Source organism: Trichechus manatus, unplaced genomic scaffold, assembly GCF_000243295.1.
Source record: "Trichechus manatus latirostris isolate Lorelei unplaced genomic scaffold, TriManLat1.0 scaffold00087, whole genome shotgun sequence".
NCBI lineage: Eukaryota > Metazoa > Chordata > Mammalia > Sirenia > Trichechidae > Trichechus > Trichechus manatus.
The window spans coordinates 10,717,714-10,735,435 of record NW_004444023.1 but is presented as its reverse complement, the minus strand read 5'-3'; the positions used below and the strand labels follow the sequence as shown (position 1 = coordinate 10,735,435).

Here is a 17,722-nt window from a genome sequence, read left to right as displayed (position 1 = left end):
GCAAAAGTCTCGGGGAGTCCTCAAGTCTCAACCAGTCCAGTAGGTCTTTTTTTTTTTTTTTAGGAATTGAGGTTCTGTTCCATATTTTTCTACCATTCTATCAGGGATCATCTATTGTGGCCCTGATTAGATTGGTGGGTAGTGGTAGCTGGGCACCATCTAGTTCTGATCTCAGGGTAGATGAGGCTGTGGTCATAGAGTTTTCATGGGCTGATTTTTAGAAGTACATTGCCTTTCTTACTAGCCCATCTGGCTCTGGAAGCTCAGCAGAAATCTGTTCAGTATCACAGCAATAGGCACATCCCCACTGACAGTCAGTAGTCACTGTTTGTTGCCAGTCCCCCCCAAAACCCTCGCTAGCTTGCTTTCTCCCTTCAGCATGCAGAGAACCCAGCCTTTTAAGTAGCAGGATCCAGAAAACTCAACCTCAGTCAGCAGAGTCCAGAGGAGCCGTGGTCAGGTACCCCTGAGACCCTGGATACCCACCCTAGACCTTGCCCCTGGGTCCCAGGAGTCCAGACCCCACCCTCTCTCTTTCCTCTTCCCCTGCAGGTCACCACGGTGCAGTGCACCCCTACTGTAAGCACTGGGATACTGAAGAAGCCTGGCAGGGGTGACTTCTCTCTGGTAGAAACCGGAGCTACCTACACATTTATATATTGGGGGCAGGGGGGCCGGCAGAGCCGGAGAGAGCCCGCAGAGCAGACCAGTTTCACAGAGATTAAACGCCTGAGTCTGAGACTTGGCAGCTGTCTGTCTCTCAGTCTCGTGTGTCCGTCCTGAAGGACCTGGCCCAGACCAGTGCGCTTCTGGCCCCAAGTGGGTGTCGCAGGCTGTTGGCGGGAGGGGGAGATGGGAGGGGTCTCCATCGGCCCCGCCCCGCGTTCCAGAACGTTCCCTGCAGCACAGCGGCTCCCATTGGCTGGGGTCGTGGGGGTTCCAGCCAATCCAGGGGGGTTGTGCTTTTCTGCCGCCCGAGACTCCGTGTGCTCACGTATGGCCTTAAAAGCGAGGGGAAGCCCCAAAAGCCAGCACAACGTGATCCAGTGGGACGGTTAACATCAGCTTGGTGAGGTCAGGAGAGTGGGATCAGGGGTCGATGGGGGGTATGGGTAGGTGGGGGATCGAGAGCTGGGTGCAGGTCGGGGCCAGGGTCGCCCCCTCCCCACGCAGCTCCCCTCTCGCTCCGCAGGACCCACCTTCTCCGTATATGTTGGGTATTGATATCCAGAAGCCCCCCAAGGGGAAATGGCACACGCCGCCCTTCGACCCTCGCTTCCCCAACCAGAACCAGACCCGTAACTGCTACCAGAACTTCTTGGGTGAGAGAGAGCTCAGGGGCCGGGTTAGAGGAGAGAGACGAGGGCAGGCCCGGAGGGGCGAGCCCCACCAGAAGACCGTCGGGAGAGATTCCCGCGCCGCGGCAGGGGTCCCGGGCCGACCTAGACCGTTGGGGTGGAAGGCGGGTACAAGCGAGATCAGGAGGGGCGGGGCCAAGAATGGAGTCGGGTGGCCTGGAATAGAGGGGCGCGGAGGAGCCTGGTTTGGCGTGGCAAGCCCTGGAGTGGAGGAGCGTGGTGCGTGAGCAGGACCTGGAATGAGGAGGCGGGGCTGTGCCCCGAGGGAAGGGAGAAGGGGCGTATGGAGGCCCAGAGTGGAGGAGCGTGGTGTGAACGGACACGGCCTGGGTGAGGAGGCGGGGCCAGGCCCAGAGGGCGGAGAGAGGGTGTGGGGTGAGGCCGGGAGGAGCGGGGCGAGATGTGGAGTGGAGGAGCATGGGGGGCGGGGCCTAAATGGGGGCGGGTTCAGGCCCTGAGGAGGCGGGGCTGGCTGCGTGACACCGCCCACTGCCCCGCCCCGCAGACTATCACCGCTGCTTGAAGCGGATGAGCCGGCGCGGGAAGAGCACGCAGACCTGCGAGTACTATTTCCGCGTGTACCACTCGCTGTGCCCCATCAGTTGGGTGAGGGGGCGAGAAGAGGACGGAAGGGGAGAGGGTGGAGGGCTCTGGCCAGGGCTAAGCTGTTTCCCCGCCCCTCCCTCCTCAGGTACAGCGCTGGAATCAGCAGATCAAAGAGGGCACTTTCGCGGGGAAAATCTGACTGCCCGAGCCCGGCTTCCGAGGGGCCAGCCCCAGTGACCCCAGTCCTCCAGTCTCCCAGCGACTGCTACCCGGCCGCCATGTCTGATTCACAAATAAAGTGATGATATTGCTGATTTTTCTCTTTAATATCTGCCCAGGAGGGATGGGGGATAATCTTGTCTAGGAGGGTTCAGGGTACCCAGGTGCAAACCTGGCATGTTCTGGTAAGGGGGCGGGGGGCTACTGCTCCATCAGGCCTGGGGTGGAGGGAGGGGAGTCTGTTTCTATGATAGGAATAGGTGGAGGCCCCTTTCCTGGTCCCAGCAGACAGGGGGCCTCTTTTCCTGGCAGCCCCCTTTGGCTCCCAAGCTCCACACCAGATGGCTCCAGGGTGTTCCTGTCTTTCAATCCCTACACGTACCTGTCACTCACATCCTCTTCACCACCCCCATCCCCATCCCCATCCCCACGGCTTAGCCTCCGCTTGAGCTTGGACCACCTCCTCAGCCTCCCTCCTGGCTTCCCTTTCTCCCCATTCCTCAGTCCATCCCCATCTCGGGCCGTGAGGGCCTTTTTTACACCAAGACTGGGTCTTGGAGTCTCCAACCCTGAAAGGGGAAGGCTGGGTTGGACAGGGTTATGGGTTAAACTGTGTTCCCTGGTACCTGTAAATGTGACCTTGTTTGGAAATAGGATCTTTGAAGGTGTTGTCAGTTAACATGAGGTCATGCTGGAGTAGGATGGGCCCTAAGCCTATATGAATGGTGTCCTTATAAAAGAGAAGAGCCATAGAGGAAGAACACCAAGTGAAGATGCATCTACAAGCCAAGGAATGCTTGTGGCTACCAGGAGCCAGAAGAGACAAGGTAGGTTCTCCACTAGAGACTTCAGAGAGAGCATGACCCTGCTGACACCCTGACTTCAGACTTCCAGCCTCCAGAAGTGTGGATTTCTGTTCTAAACCATTCAGGTTGTGGTATTTTGTTATAGCAACCACAGGACACTCATATGATATGTTTCTGCCTGTGCTCCATGGGCTCCTTGTCACTGCTGGCAGTGGCACTCCCAAATGGCCTCCCCCAGACTCTACCTGAGGTGGTCTTGTGAGGCCCCATTCAACCCTGGGGTCCAAAGGTGGTGGTGTTATTGTGTGCAGTCTAGTCAATTTCACCTCATAGTGACCCCATGTGACAGAGCACAACTGCTCCATATGGTTTCCAACGCTGTAATCTTTATGGAGGAGCCCTGGTGGTGCAGTGGTTAAATGCTTGGCCACTAACAGAAAGTTCAGTCGTTTGAACCTACCAGCCGCTCCGCAAGAGAAAGATGTGGCAGTCTGTTTCTGTAAAGATTCAAAAAAACCAAAAAGCAAACCCCTTACCATCAAGTTGATTCTGACTCATAGCAACTCTATAGGACAAAGTAGAACTGCCCTGTAGAGTTCCGTAAAGATTACAGCCTTGGAAACCCTACGGGGCAGTTCTACTCCGTCCTATAGAGTCATTGTAAGTCGGAATTGATTAAGTGGCAATGGTTTTTGTTTGGTTTGGGATCTTTATGGGAGCAGATCACCAGGTCTTTGTCCTGCAGAGCTGCTCGTGGATTTGAACCACTGACCTTTTGGTTAGCAGCTGAGTGCTTAATCACTGCACCACCAGGGCTTCTTTGGGTCCAAAGGTGGGTACTAGTAATCATGACACTTTGCTGGGTGACCCTAGATGAGCTTCTTGACCTCTGTGAATCTCAGTTTCCCCTCCCATGATCAGGGCTAGGTAGGAGGGGTGGACTGGCTCCGTCCTGCCCCCGCCCAGTGATGATCCATTCACTCCCTGCCCTCTCTACCCTACCTGGGGCCACACCCTAGACATGGTATCTCCCGATGACTCCACTTCAGGGACCTTGGCCTCCCATGCCCCATCTCATCACAACCCAACAGACAGGGGTGTGGCTAAGGGCACAGGGTGTGGACTCAGCCAGAAGGGGGCTGGCAGCTTGCAGGAGCGGGTGGCATTGGGTCACGGCCTGGGCTTCATCCCCAGAGCCTCCGGGCAAGGCCAGCCTGGTGAAAGAGGAAGGCCAGCCCTCTGTGCCACATGGGCAAGGCCTCTCTCTGAGTCATGACAGGGCTAATGGTGACATCATGCAGGTAGTGTCCTGAGCACAGGGCCCGACTCTGGCCTGCCACTGGACCTCATCAAGCACCGGTCACCTGGTGACCAGCCCTCTCCCAGCCTTCTTCCTTTCCCTTTTGACCCAGACCCCATCATCCTCCCCATCATCACGTGACTAATTCCAGGTCTCATTCCAGAACATTCTTAAAACTCCTGGCTTCTGCTACAGCCACTGCTGCCCTCCAAATCCTGGCCCAGGACAGGGCCTGAATTTGCCTCACCTCCAACCTGGTGGACAGGCAGCCCCACAAACTCATGGTCCCAAACTCGGCTGGATCTGAGCATCTCTCGCTGCCAGCGTCCACAGCTACGGCAAACTGTGGCTGTGATCCCAACACCATTCTCACTGTCTCTCAGCAGCCTCCCATGTCGGGGGAAACCGAGTCCCTGAACCGCCAATCCCTGCCTCTCCAGCCTCCTTCTCTGCCTCGTCCGCTTGATCCCCCACCATCTCGTTCCCCCGCATCTGCAGTCTCTCTCTCAACACCCGTGCCTTCTCCTGAGCCTACAAACAGGATCTGGAGAAAACCGACAGGATGTTGTAGATTTTGCATAAAAAAATAATTTTCTCTCTGAATGAAAAAGGCTATATCTAGCCATTACACAGTAAAACGTGCAAAAGCCGGAACTTGTATAAGGTGGAAACCTGTCAGAGAAGGAAAAAAATATTTTCCACTAATAGTGATAGAAAGGAGCCCTGGTGGTGTACTGGTTAAGAGCTATGGCTGCTAACCAAAGGTTGGCAGTTCGAATCCACCAGCCACCTTGGAAACCGTATGGGGTAGTTTCACAGGTTTCACCGTATGAAAACAAATTTTAAAGTAAAAAGAGTTCCCTGCTCTGAGGGTCCCCTCTCCCCGTGTCCCACTGGCCTTTCTGCCATCTTCCCCTTCTGGTTGGCTCTCCACCAGGGCCCCCCAGAGGGCTTCTGGACACACACCCAGACCTTGTCGTCCTCCAGGATGGCCCCTTCCAAGGCCTGTCAACCCTGCAGCCTAGCCATGGAATTATGTGTGGCCAGTGAGGCCTCCAGAGAGAAACATCTGTGAGATGCTTAGTGTGGTGCTTGGCACAGAGTACATTGTTATTACCACTTGAAAAATGAGGTTCCTGTGAGAGTTAAGCGATGGCAAAATTAAGACACTGAATCACCTATATGAGACCAAACGGTCCACAAATACGTTAAAACAAAGATGAGAAGGTAACGGGGACAGGGAAACTAGCTGAATAAAAACGGAACAACCAGAACAGAAATAAATGAGAATGTTTATGCCTCGTGAAGAATGTAACCAATGTCACTGAACAACTTGTGTAGAAGTTGTTGAATGGGAACCTAAACTGCTGTGTAAACCTTCACCGAAAATACAATATTAAAAAAAAAAAATTAGACACTGAGTCTGATCTAGAGAAATGAGAGTCACTGCCCTGGTCTCTTCTAAAGGCTGGGCCCCCGAGAGGGCTCAACAGAGAGGAAGGTCTCACCAGGCCTGTGTGGAAAGCCAAGCTCCCCAGCCCAGCGTCTCCTCCCCCAGACCCTGCTGGGGGGAACTCTTGGGCAGCCCATCCCCTACACTCCTCCATGCGGTGTGGGCCCCCACCTCTGAGGTGGTGTGTCTGTCTGAACTTGAGAAGGGAGATCCAGTCCCGATGGGACTTTGGGCATGTTGCTCCGCCTTGCTGGACCTCAGTCACTTCATCTGAAAAATGGAGAGAATCACGTCCCCCCGAGTTGGGTGAGGCTGCATAAGACTGTATCTGAGGCGTTTTTTATAAAACAGTTTGAACAGTGATGTGATCCTTTCATCTCCTAAGGCCACGTACCCGGTAGCCCTCTGCAAGACTGTTATCTGGGCCCCATAGTAGCCTGAAGCCCCAGGCCGTTGCCACTGCTTGCTGCTCTCCTCAGCAAGGCTGAGGGTCTTACCCTCCCAAATGACATCGCCTTGAACTGCAACACACTTCCAAGGGGTATGTTTATAACAAGGTTTTAATAAAATAAAATAAAAAGTTCAAGTGCTTCCAATCCCCCAGCACACCCAGTTCTGGCATTGGGAGGGGAGGAATGGGCACCCCAACACCCCAGTAGCACCAGGGATAGCACCATGAGAAAGAAGAGGTCGCACCCGGCCTCCCTGAGACCCCGGGGGGCTGGTGAGGAGGTCATGCCCCTCCACCTTCCCCACCTCAGACAGCTGCAGGGTTGAGCACAAACCCACCCCCCTCATGGGGGCAGTGGCTAGAGTGCCACCCCCAAAGGGCTCCACCTCCTCCTGAGGCCTGGCTTCTGGGGGCACCGCATGGGGCAGCCCCGCCCCCTATGGCTTTGCTCCCTGGGGAGGGGTGGCTGAGGCAGGAGCATGGGTGGGGGGAATGCCCCTTCTGTCCTGAAGCAGGTGGGTGGGGACAGCAATGGCCAGGGCTCCCTGCTGGGCTGGGGGTGGCTCAGGGGTCAGCAGTCAGAGGGTCAGGGATCAGATCCCTGGGGGCATCCAAACAGCCCTCTTTTGGGGTCAGAGCTGTGCTGGGGTCAGGGTCACCACTCTCCCAAAGGCCCCAGGGCTCCTTGAGGTCAACAAGTCCCCCACGGACTTGTGGGCCAGGGACAGAAATGGGCAGAGGACTCCTCATCCCCCACCACCTCCCCCTCCCCATGGCCTTGCTGTCCAGCTTGTCAGGGCTCGTCGCTGTTGACGTCCAGGTCGATGGAGCCGTGGCTGACCACCAGCCGCAGGCGCTTGGGCGGGGAGAAGGCTGTGAAGGCGAGGGCCTGCTTGGGGATGGGGCCAGGACCTGGGGGCCCAGTGGGGGCAGCTGGGGGAGCCGGGGCCAAGCGGCTGAGGTCCACGCGCACCACGTGAGGCAGCCCGTAGCGCCGGGCCCAGTGCCAGTCCTGCTGTGGGGCCCAGCGGGCACGGGGAAGGCGGTCCAGGGCCACCCGCGCCTCGGCCCGCAGGCGGCAGAAGGGGCCGCAGCCTCCCCACGGGTGTAGGGCGATGCTGGCTGTACGGAGCATGGAGGGTACGGGGGGCCGGCGAGGCCGGGGCCGGCGACGTCTACGGGGGCGCACCCGGGACAGGGGCTGCAGCAGCCACTGGAGCCAGATGGGTGTGACAGCGTCAGGGCGGGTGGGGAGGGGCTGGCAGACAGCTGTGGGGGACAAAGAGCCAGACAAGACGGTCAGCTGCCGGAACAAGGCCCTCAGGACCCGTTTATCCTCCCCCTCATGGGTGCCACTGTGCTCTTGGGTAGAGGATGTAATGGCGGAAAGTGGAGGGAGGGAGGGTGCAACATATGGAAGGAGCATAGTCAGGTGTAAGGGCACAGGGTGCAGAAAAAAAGGTCTAGGGAGAAGGTGCTGGCTGGAGGCAAAGACTGAGAGGAGGAAGGGATGGGAGGGGACCTGCTAACTGGCTGACAAGTTGGGCCCGGGGATACCTGGCCCTGCTCACCACAAAAGAGGTCACGGCGCAGTGGGGATCGGTGGGCACAGGCACGCAGACCCCGCAGGCCCTGCCAGCCGCCGACATCCTGGCCTTGCTGCAGCCGCCGCCTAGTCTCACGGAGCTCATACTTGTCTGGAGCCCGCGGCGCGGGCAGCCTGGGCTCCTTGGGCCGCAGCCGGAAGGCCCCCTCACCTTTCCTGGGGGAACACGGGAAACAGGACAGAGGACGAAGCTGGGCACCCTCCCCATCCTGAAGACCCAGACCCTTGACCCACTGTGCCCCGGCCACCCCACCTCTCGCAGGTATAGCACTCGCAGTGCTCATTCTTCTCCCCGAAGAAGCCGTCGCCATAGAAGCACGTCACCTCATCACCTGGCTCGATGTCCCGCAGCACCTTCACACAGGCTGCGTTCCCATCTGCAGGCACAAACTGGGGGACTGTGCTGCTCAGTGCCCTGCCCAGTGGACACTGCCCCTCCCCCAGACCCCCGGCCCACTGAGGCTCTCAGAGGAGTCAGGCCCATTCTCTTGTGTTCCTCCTTCCTTCTATATGCTCCTGGATGACCTGTCCACTGGTGGGCGGCAGGGTTTCCACCCTCCCTGCAGATCAGTGATCTAACCTGACCCCCTAGCAGGCACACCGGGTACTGCCTCCTCCCAAGTTCCCCAGATCCTGCCTCCTCCAGCACACCATCATCCCTCTGGTCCTCTCTGAGCTCCGCTCTCCCAACCAGTCCTGGTCCTGGCAGGCCAGGTCGATCTTGCCTGGCTATGGCCACCTTCTCCATCTGCCCTCTCCATGCCGATTCCAGCCCTGCCTTGGGACCACTCTCTTGCCCTGGTCGCCTGTCCCTCATATCTGCAACTGCCTCTGCGCCCCCATATGGGAAGCGAGATGACCACCATCTGTCCACCCGTCCACTCAGGTCCTACATATGCCTGCAAGCCACCTGGCCCCGAGCTGAGCCAGCTGCCACCTCCTATCTGCTGCATGTCCTGCCTCCGTCCCCCTCCTCTCCATCCCCGCTATCTAGGTGGGACTGGCCAAGCCAACACCCCCTGCTTCTCTGATGGCTAGCAGGGACAAATACCTGCTCTGCCCCTTCCAGCGAGGCCCAGGGGAAGGGGAGCTCAGGTAGGTATGAAACGGCTCTGTGCAGTGGGACGCGCTGAAGATATGTGACCTCCCTCAATCTCTTCAGGAAGCCCTGATGGCGCAGTGGCTAAAGCTCTCAGTTGCTAACCAAAAGGTCGGTGGTTCGAACCCACCAGTCACTTCACGGGAGAAAGATGTGATCTGCTTCTGTAAAGATTTACAGCCTTGGAAACTATGGGGCAGTTCTACTCTGTCCTATCGGGTCACTGAGTCAGAATCAACTCAATAGCAAAGGGTTCGGGTTTTTACCACTTCGTTCTCCCCAACACCCCTAACTTGGGGCCCCAGGTCTTACCTTACAGTTGGGTTTGCAGTCTGGAGCCAGCAAGGGATGGCATTTGGGGAAAGAAGAGAGAAATGAGGCTTGTGAAGGGACACAAGGGATGGCCCTCCTGTCACCCTGCGCCTGCCCGTGGAGCTCACCATGGTTGATGAAGGCAGCAGGGCCAAGCCACAGCTGGGCACTGCGCTTGCGAGTTGAGTACATGATGCTGAAATCATTCTCACCAGCCCTTAGCAGCCCCTCATCAGCCTCGCGCAGCTCTGCAATGCAGCCCACCAGCAGCTCCAGCTTCTCGTTCTTCTTCCTGAGACACCAGCTGTGAGCCACACCTCCTGTCCATGCTCGCTCAGGGACAGAACGGGGCCTTCTTCCGGCAGAATCCAGGGACTGGGGCCAACCATGTGTATGCAGTTTCCAAATCTGAAACCCCTCCTCCCTGTCTCCTTATGTCTCTCCACACATCCTTGTCCACCCATCCTTCTCCCCTGCCTGGACGGGCTCCCCTCCTAGAACCAGAGATGGACGGAGGGCCCTCCTTCTGTTTCAGACCTTGCTGGGGCTGCCCTGCAAGGGATTCTCTCTGTCCTTCCCCACTCCCAGTGCCCCAGCCTGGGCTGTGCCTGCTCCACCGCCCCCAGTGGCATCTTTCCACCTAGGCTGAAACCTCACTTCTGTGCACACTCTCTCCAAATCCTTGGGCTGGCTCCTTTGCAGCACTTCCCAACTGCTGTGGTAAATAGCTGCATAAGTGTCTGGTTACCCTCTGCCTTCCACGATAGCTAGGCTATAAACTCCACAGGACCAGGACCAGTTCATCCTGTTCCCTGTCCTGTCCCCAGTATGTGGCATACAGGAGGGGCTCAGGTGGGGAATAAACAAAAGAAGAGGCAGCATCCCCCAGCAGGGTCATGGTGGGCATCAAGGATCTTGGCCTGGCCCCATCTCCTTCCCACAGTCCCTAGGAGACCACCAGGCCCCTCTCTCTGAGCAAAAAATCACCTCTTCCCACATGGCCATGAACATGGGGTCTGCATAGCCTCCTCTCAGTGCCCCTACCCCATCCTCATCCTTCCCTCAGTGCTCCCACCTCCTCTCCCTCAGCACCCCCACCTTGTCCTCATCCTTCCCTCAGCGCCCCCCTCCTCCTCTCACCACCCCACCTCGTCCTTGTCCTTCTCCCCGCAACGCCCCCACCTTCTCCCCCGAGCACCTCGACCTTGTCCTTCCCTCAGTGCCCCCACCTCCTCCTCCTACCCCCAGTGGCCTCAGTGCCCCCACCTCATCCTTATCCTTCTCCCCTTAATGCTCCCACCTCATCCTCCCCTCAGTGCCCCCACCTTGTCCTCATCCTCCCTCCCTTACCAGCCCCACTTCGTCCTTGTCCTCCTCCTCTCAGCACCCCTACCTCATCCTGATCCTCCCCTCCAGCAACCCCACCTCATCCTGGTTCTCCCTCAACGCCCCACCTTGTCCTCATCCTCCTCCCCTTACTGCCCCCACCTCATCCTTCCCTCAACACCCCCACCTCGTCTTTGTTCTCTCCTCAGCGCCCCACCTCATCTTCCTCCCCTCAGCGTCCCCACCTCGTCCTTGTCCTCTCCTCAGTGACCCACTTCCTCCTCATCCTCCCCTCAGCACCCCTACTCCTTTCTCTTCCAGCAGCTGTTAGGCCTGGGACCCTCTTACCAAGCACGTGTCGACACAATCTTGGCTCCATTGGTCTCCATGGAGTAACGGGTGCAGGGCAGGATGGTGAAGCCGCTTTCAGGCAGGAAGGCGCGGAGGTAGCGATAGATCTGGGGGAGGTGAGGGGGGTGGGTGGGGTGAGGAGGCAGGGCTGGGACGTCCATGGCCCTCTCTCCGGGGTGCTAGTCCTGCTCTGTGTCCTAGTTTTGCTGTGGACTCACTTCCCCTCTCAGGGCGTCAGTTTCCTCATCTGTCAAATGAAGGTGAACTCCATCTCAGAGGGCCCCCCAACTCTCTTCTCCTAGGATTCTTTGAGCCTCACCTCAGATGGCCTGAGTGGCTAGGAAGTCAGGGAAGGCCTGGGGCAGGCAAACGGGCCAGGGCAGAGCGGGGCCGGGGAGAAGGGAAGGGCACCCTCACGTGGGTCTTGAGGGCAGCCTCCTGCCGCGGGCCCCGGCTCTGGAAGTAGTGGGCCATCCAGCCTCCCAGCGTCAGGGCCCGGTACGCAGCCTCCAGGTCCCGCTGCCTCAGGAAAGCCTCCAGCGCTGAGCGCAGGTGGTGCCGTCGCCGCAGGGGGGGCACGGGGCTGGGGGAGAGGGCACGCCTGGGTCCCAGGGCCTCGGCCTATGTCCCTCCTGGCCTTCCCGGCCCTGCCCCCGACCCCCAGGGGGAGCTGGGAGCTGAGCGAGGGGCGGGCTAAGGGGGGCAGTGGGTGGAGGGGCCGGGTCCCTGACCCCTGGGCCCGCCCTCGACTGCAGGCCACCTCACCTGACATTCATCTTGTGGGTGCGGAAGCCGAGGTAGGGGTCAAGGACGAGGCTGGTGGCCAGGTCGTCGTTCTCACACAGCTCTCGGGCAGTTACTCTGTCCGGCCCCATTGTGCCCCACGGACCATGCTGCTGGTGGAGGGCGGAGGGCAGGTGATGACAGGGCAGGGGCAGCCAGCACAGCTCAGGACTGGGGTGGGCTCAGCTCTGCACCTGCTGGGCCACTTGTAAGCTGGGTGCTCATTCTGGGGGGGCCTCAGTCTCTTCGTGTACAGAATGAGGATACAAGCAACACTGAGTTCACAGGGCTGTCATTGGGCATGAGACTGCGCAGTTCAAGATGCAAACCAAACTGAGGGTGGGAGCCTCAAAGTAAATGACCCAGTCTCTGGCACTGTTGTTTCCATCTCTTCTTGCTCAGGACACAAACCTCTAAACACGCACCTCCATGTGTACACACAAAACCAGGCATCCTAACAAGTACACACCCACACTGATCCCCAACACATGTGGACCCCTTTCATACGTACACACATGTACACACATGGACGTGACCCATAGGCATGCACACCCACACACATTACATACACACACACCCACGTGCAGACACACAGCCAGGCAACCCAACAAGTACACACAGATTCCCCAACACTGTCCTGACCCTTCTCTGCAATGCACACACTTGCACGGACATGACACACATGCACACACACATGCACCACACGAACGGAAATTACACACACAAACCTCACGTGGACACAGCCGGGCACTCCGACAAGTGCACACACACAGACCCCCCAACACGTGCCGACCCCCACTCGTGCACTCTCCTGGCATCCCCATACTATGCAGACACCATGCGTTCATGCACGCATTTGCACACCCACACATGCACGGACATTAAACATACACACACCTGCCTGTGTGCACACATACAGCCAGGCACTCCAAGTACACACTCACACAGGCCCCTGACACGTGCTGACCCCTCACTTGTACTCTCCTGACGCGACTCACGCACCTTTTCCTGATCTCTCACACATGCACACACGCTGACACACATATCCCACCCCCAACCCGTGTGCAAGCACTGATTAACGTGAAGTCGGGGAGGGCTGCGGGAGGTGGCAGTGGGGGAGGGGAGGAAGTGTCCCCCGTGCTCCTCCCGCCCCCCTCCCCACCCACCCGTGGGAGTTGTCAGGAGGCTCCGGGTGAAGCCCCAGCAGCCCCAGCAGCCCGGAGGGGGGTGGGGAAGAGTGGAGGAGGGAGCTGAGCACCTGCTCCCTCTGCAGGGGTAGGGGGTGGCAGAGGACAAAAGAGGGGCAGAGAGAAAGGCAGTGTGGAGAACCAAACTCAGGTCAAAAGAGAAGGAAGAAGACAGCACACGAAGGGAGTGAGAAAAAGCCCTAAGGCCAATTGTGGGCAGCTGGGCACCCACGGGGGTGAGGAGCTTCAAGCACTAGGAGGAGGAGGAGGAGGAGGAGAGGAGAACAGGTGGGGCGGGGGTGTGTGTGTGCTGAGGGATGGGAGTCAAGAAGGGCTGTAGAAGGGATTGGAAGGTACTGGGGGAGGAAGCTAGGACAGAGCGGTCTGGGGTGGCGCGTGGAGAGACAAAATCTAAACGGCGCAGAGGGGACTGGGGATGGCAGAGGGACTACACACAGTAGGAGTTATCTGGAGGTACGGTACAGAAGCCTGAGGAGGGCCCAGGGGTCCTGAGTAGGCCTGGGGGTCCACGACAAGGCTAGGAGTTCAAGAAAGGCGAGGAAGGGGAAGGGCCTCGGGTCAGGGGAAGGCAGAGGGAGGCCTGGGGGTTCAGGGAGGGTCCTGAGACAGGTCTGGAGTCCAGAGAGGGTCAAGAGAGAGGCCTGGGGAAGGCCTAGGGGTCCAGGGAGGGACCTGGGTTAGCAGTGATGTTCAGGAAGGGTTTGAGGGTCCAGGATGGGGCGTGAAAGTCAGAGGGGACCTAGGGGTCCAGGAAAGGGCCTGGAGAGTGTGAGGGGGGCCAGAGGAAGGCCTTCGGGGTTCCAGGGAGACTTCTAGGAAGATACAACACAGAGAAAGACCCAAGGGCCAATATATAAAGGGGCTGGAGGCCAAAGGACAGGCCTGGGGATTGAGGGAACGGCCTGGAGAGTGACAGAAAGGACAAGGAAGGGTCTGGGAGTCAAGGAAGAGGCCTGGAGAGTCGGGGGAGAGAGTCACGGGGTGCAAGGAGGGCCCTGGGGAGTCATAGAGGGCTCCGGGGGTGCAAAGAGGGGCTTGGGGTGCAGAGAGGAGCCTAAAGAGTCCAAGTGGGTTTTAGGGGTCCAGGGAGGGGCCCAAGGGTGCAAAAAGGGGCCTGGGGAAGGGCCAGAGGGTGCAGGGAGGGGCCTGGAAAGTCAGAGAGGGTCTTGGGGCGCAGGGAGGGGCCTGGAAAGTCAGAGAGGGTCTTGGGGCGCAGGGAGGGGCCTGGGTAAGGGCCAAAGTCAGAGGGAAGGGCCTGGTGGTCCAGAAAGAGGCCTGGGGAGTCAGAAGGGTCCTGGGGAAGGGCCTGAGGGTGCTGGGAGAGGCCTGGGTCAGAAGCCACAGGGAAGGGGCTGGGGACACCGAAAGAAGCCTGGGCCCGGAGAGGTGAGGCGCCAGCACGGGAGGAGGGGTCGGGTGGGGTGAGGGACAGTCGGGGCTGGGGGAGACTGGGAGCCAAAGCGGCGCGGGGCGGGGGCTGTGAGGGGACTCAGAGGTCGGGCCCCGCGCCGCCCCTCACCCGCTTCTCCTCCTCCTCCTCCTCAGGCGCCCGCGCCGCCGCCGCCACCACCTCCCACTGCCTCCTCCAGCTCTCGTCAGACACAGTCGCCGCGCCTCCCGTCTGCCCCGCCGGGCCCGCCCCGCCCCGCCCCGGCCTCTGCGCGCTCCTAATGGCCAAGGCTGCCGCTATTCATCAGTTGCTATGGAGCTCACGCCGCTCCCATTGGTCGAGGCGCTCTCTGGCTCACCCCGCCCGCCCCCTGCCAGTGCCCCTATAAAACCCCGAAACGCCCGCGCTGCCATCAAGCGCCGCCAACTACTGCTATTGGGCCAAGCAGCTGTCCTTCTGCAGCTGCCATGGAGACGTATTCCCGCCTCCTCATCCGCCGTGGCCTGAAGTCGACGCCCTCATTGGCCGAAAGCCGTCGCTCCGGGTTAAATTCGGGTTGGGTCAGGTTATTCAGGTCCCAGAGGAAAGAGGGCGGGCTCGCCGGCTCCAGCAGTCGTATATGATTGGTTGGCCTTGGAAAGGCTCTCCTCCCATTGGTTAAGACCTCCGCCCGTCAACGTAGGGTCTCGAGCTCCCTCTTTTCTTTCTCTTGTGAAACCTACGGCCACAGGAGAGAGAAAGCAGGGGCGGCGGAGGGGTGGCGGTCGAGGAGGTGAATGCGCGCGCACCTACATCGTCCCGCCCAGCGAGGCCTGAGGTTGCCAAGGCGACAAAACTTTATTGACAATCCAGCCTATCCACAAAGTACTTCTCACTCCCCCTCCCTGCCAGATAACCCCGTTTCCCCCGAATATCCCGTTTAATTTTTGAAATATCCGCAATAACTCTGTGGAGGCCTTCTCCTGATAGCAACGGGATGGGAAACAGGGAGATTGAGAAGTGGGGGCTTTGGAGACAGCTCTGACTCACGGGGCGACCCTCTGGGGCATCCCCCTCCCCATTGGGATCACTCCTCTGTCAATCCTAGCGGCAAACATAATTAGCAATTCATAATAATTACACCTAGAATTAAAAGCTCCACACGAAAGTGGAAGTCTTTGTTTTGTTCACTGCCGTAGATCCTTGCGCTTAGAACAATGAGTGCCACATAGTAGGGGTTGCATATTCCTCCCAATGGGGAGGAAGCTGATGACGTCGCTCTGTGACACTGAATAAAGGGCTTGCCATCTCCCGGCCTCTGTTAAACAAGGACCACACTAGTTCATCTCTGAGGGACCCTTCTGAACACCTTCCCAAGTGTGCTGGCTCCTTTATTCCAACCCCCTACCCTTTGTTTTTGGAAACCCTGCTGGCATACTGGTTAAGAGTTCGGCTGCTAACCAAAAGGTCCGCAATTAGAATCCACCAGGTGCTCCTTGGAAACCCTGTGGGGCAATTCTACGCTGTTCTATAGGGCCGCTATGAGTCCGAATCAACTCGAAAGCAATGGGTTTTTTTTACTGTTCCCTCCCCCACTAGGACTAACCCTAGCTCCATTCCCCCCTTCCTCCACCAGATCCTTCCCTAATCTCTCCTGCCACCACCTTGTATGTCAGTTTGTCATACTGTGGTGGCTTCATGTTGCTATGATGCTAGAAGCTATACCAAAGGTATTTCAAATACCAGCAGGGTAACCCATGTTGGACAGGTTTCAGCTGAGCTTCCAGACTAAGACAGACTAGGAAGAAAAGCCTGGCGATCTACTTCCAAAAATCAGCCAGTGAAAACCTGATGGATCACAACAGGATATTGTCTGATATAGTGCTGGAAGATGAGTCTCCTAGGTTGGAAAACACTCAAAATACACTGGCCACAACAATGGAAGGTGACGAAGGACCAGGCAACGTTCTATTCTGTAGTACATGAGGTCACCATGAGTTGCAGCTGACTAGACAGCAACTAACAATAACAAACTCTCCTGAGCTCTCTGACACTTGCTACCAACCCAAGGCCCCTCCCCAGCTAAAGATGGACAGACACAACTTCTGAGCTTTCATGGACTCTCACCACTCTTTCCAGATGGGAATCACTTTTGCCAGGTCTTCTGTGTAGGCCTGGGACTTGCTTGCCCTGGAGCAGCCCTCAGTCTGGTGGTGCATGTGGAGGCAGAGGTGGTCACAGGCAGTCCCGGTCGAGGGTGATCCCTGTTGTAACTAACATGAGCCTCACCCAGAAGAGAGAGACTACTAATTCCATTTCCACAAGGGGAAGCAGGCTCCCAGAGGAGAGAAAGCAGCCTTATCCAGGGAAGCAGAAACAGCACATATAAGGGACTGCTTAAAAAGCTTAGGGATTCAGTTATATGAAATAGGCAAACATATAGAAAGCAATGATTATTAATGGTTACCAGGGGCAAGAGTGAGAGGAAAAGGGGAAATTTTTGTTTGCGGGCATTGAGTTTATGTTAATGGTGGTGGAATATTGTGGAAAAGGATAGCGATAATGGTGGCACAACATGAAAAACGTAATCAACGTCATTGAGATGTATATGTGGAAGTTGTATTGGTGAATGTTTTGACGTGTGTTTTGAACTGAATTCTGTCTCCCCAAAATGTGCTGTAAATCCTAACCCCTATACCTGTGGTTATAATTCCCATTTGGGAATAGGTTTTCTTTGTTATGTTAATGAAGCCCAACAATGTCACTTGCAGAAATCTACTTAGTCTAATGCCATTTACACGTTTTCCTCAGTTTTTTTTTAATTGTGGTGAAAATATACACAACAAAAACATACACCAATTCAACAATTTCCACATGTATAATTCAGTGACCTTGATTACATTCTTCAACTTGTACAACCATTCTTACTATTATTTTCCAAATCATTCCACGACCATTAACATAAACTCATTGCCCCCTAAGCAAAAACTCCCTCTTTGCCCTCTTCCTTCCACCCCTGGTAATGACTAATAATTGTTGGTTTATACATATTTGCTTATATCATGTAAGTGAGATCATACAGTATTTGTCCTTTTGTGACTAATTTCACTCAGCATGATGTTTCCCAGGTTCATCCATGTTGTGACATGCATCATGACTTCATTTTTTGTCTTTTTTTAATTTTTATTTTAATTTTGGTGAAAATTTATGTGGCAGAAGGTACACCAATACATCGGTTTCTACAAGTACAATTCAATTGGTTACATTCCTTTACCTTGTGTCACCACTCTATCTTTACCCATATTGTTTCACCACCATTGACTTAGACTCACTACTTTCAAAATTTCTTATCTGTTCTAGGGTTACTGTCGACAATTTGATCTCATATAGATAATTCTTTACAAGAGTAAAATGCTAATGTTGAACATTCTTGTTTTAAATTTTTTTCCCATACAAAAATTTATACATACATTGTTATGTGACTCTAATTGCTCTGCCCATACTGTGACAGCACACTCCTCCTTTCCACCCCTGA

The 17,722-nt window shown here is 56.7% G+C and overlaps 2 protein-coding genes across 2 annotated transcripts; one reads left to right on the top strand and one right to left on the bottom strand.

Moving 5' to 3' along the window:
• Positions 1 to 1,210: 1,210 nt before the first annotated feature.
• LOC101357728 (cytochrome c oxidase subunit 6B2) lies at positions 1,211 to 2,177 on the top strand. The gene is made up of 3 exons (XM_004381761.2): positions 1,211 to 1,322; positions 1,864 to 1,964; positions 2,050 to 2,177. Exons 1-3 carry the CDS (start codon positions 1,211 to 1,213, stop codon positions 2,101 to 2,103), a joined length of 267 nt encoding a protein of 88 aa, XP_004381818.1. The 3' UTR covers positions 2,104 to 2,177.
• A 4,749-nt stretch (positions 2,178 to 6,926) lies between these two features.
• KMT5C (lysine methyltransferase 5C) lies at positions 6,927 to 14,390 on the bottom strand. The gene is made up of 9 exons (XM_004381760.2): positions 14,338 to 14,390; positions 11,593 to 11,720; positions 11,245 to 11,410; positions 10,825 to 10,934; positions 9,279 to 9,442; positions 9,151 to 9,170; positions 7,993 to 8,129; positions 7,705 to 7,895; positions 6,927 to 7,402 (listed from the first exon to the last, which is right to left on the bottom strand). Exons 2-9 carry the CDS (start codon positions 11,700 to 11,702, stop codon positions 6,927 to 6,929), a joined length of 1,374 nt encoding a protein of 457 aa, XP_004381817.1. The 5' UTR covers positions 11,703 to 11,720; positions 14,338 to 14,390.
• Between the last annotated feature and the right edge of the window lie 3,332 nt (positions 14,391 to 17,722).

Excerpts from the sequence above, each read along its gene's own strand:
- LOC101357728 (XM_004381761.2), top strand. The coding sequence starts at position 1,211 with ATGTTGGGTATTGATATCCAGAAGCCCCCCAAGGGGAAATGGCACACG. Across the intron at positions 1,323-1,863 it reads CTGCTACCAGAACTTCTTGG|ACTATCACCGCTGCTTGAAG; the intron begins GTGAGAGAGAGC and ends CCCGCCCCGCAG. Across the intron at positions 1,965-2,049 it reads CGCTGTGCCCCATCAGTTGG|GTACAGCGCTGGAATCAGCA; the intron begins GTGAGGGGGCGA and ends CTCCCTCCTCAG.
- KMT5C (XM_004381760.2), bottom strand. The coding sequence starts at position 11,702 with ATGGGGCCGGACAGAGTAACTGCCCGAGAGCTGTGTGAGAACGACGAC. Across the intron at positions 9,171-9,278 it reads TGCTGCCTTCATCAACCATG|ACTGCAAACCCAACTGTAAG; the intron begins GTGAGCTCCACG and ends TGCTGGCTCCAG. Across the intron at positions 7,896-7,992 it reads GAGTGCTATACCTGCGAGAG|GAAAGGTGAGGGGGCCTTCC; the intron begins GTGGGGTGGCCG and ends GTGTTCCCCCAG.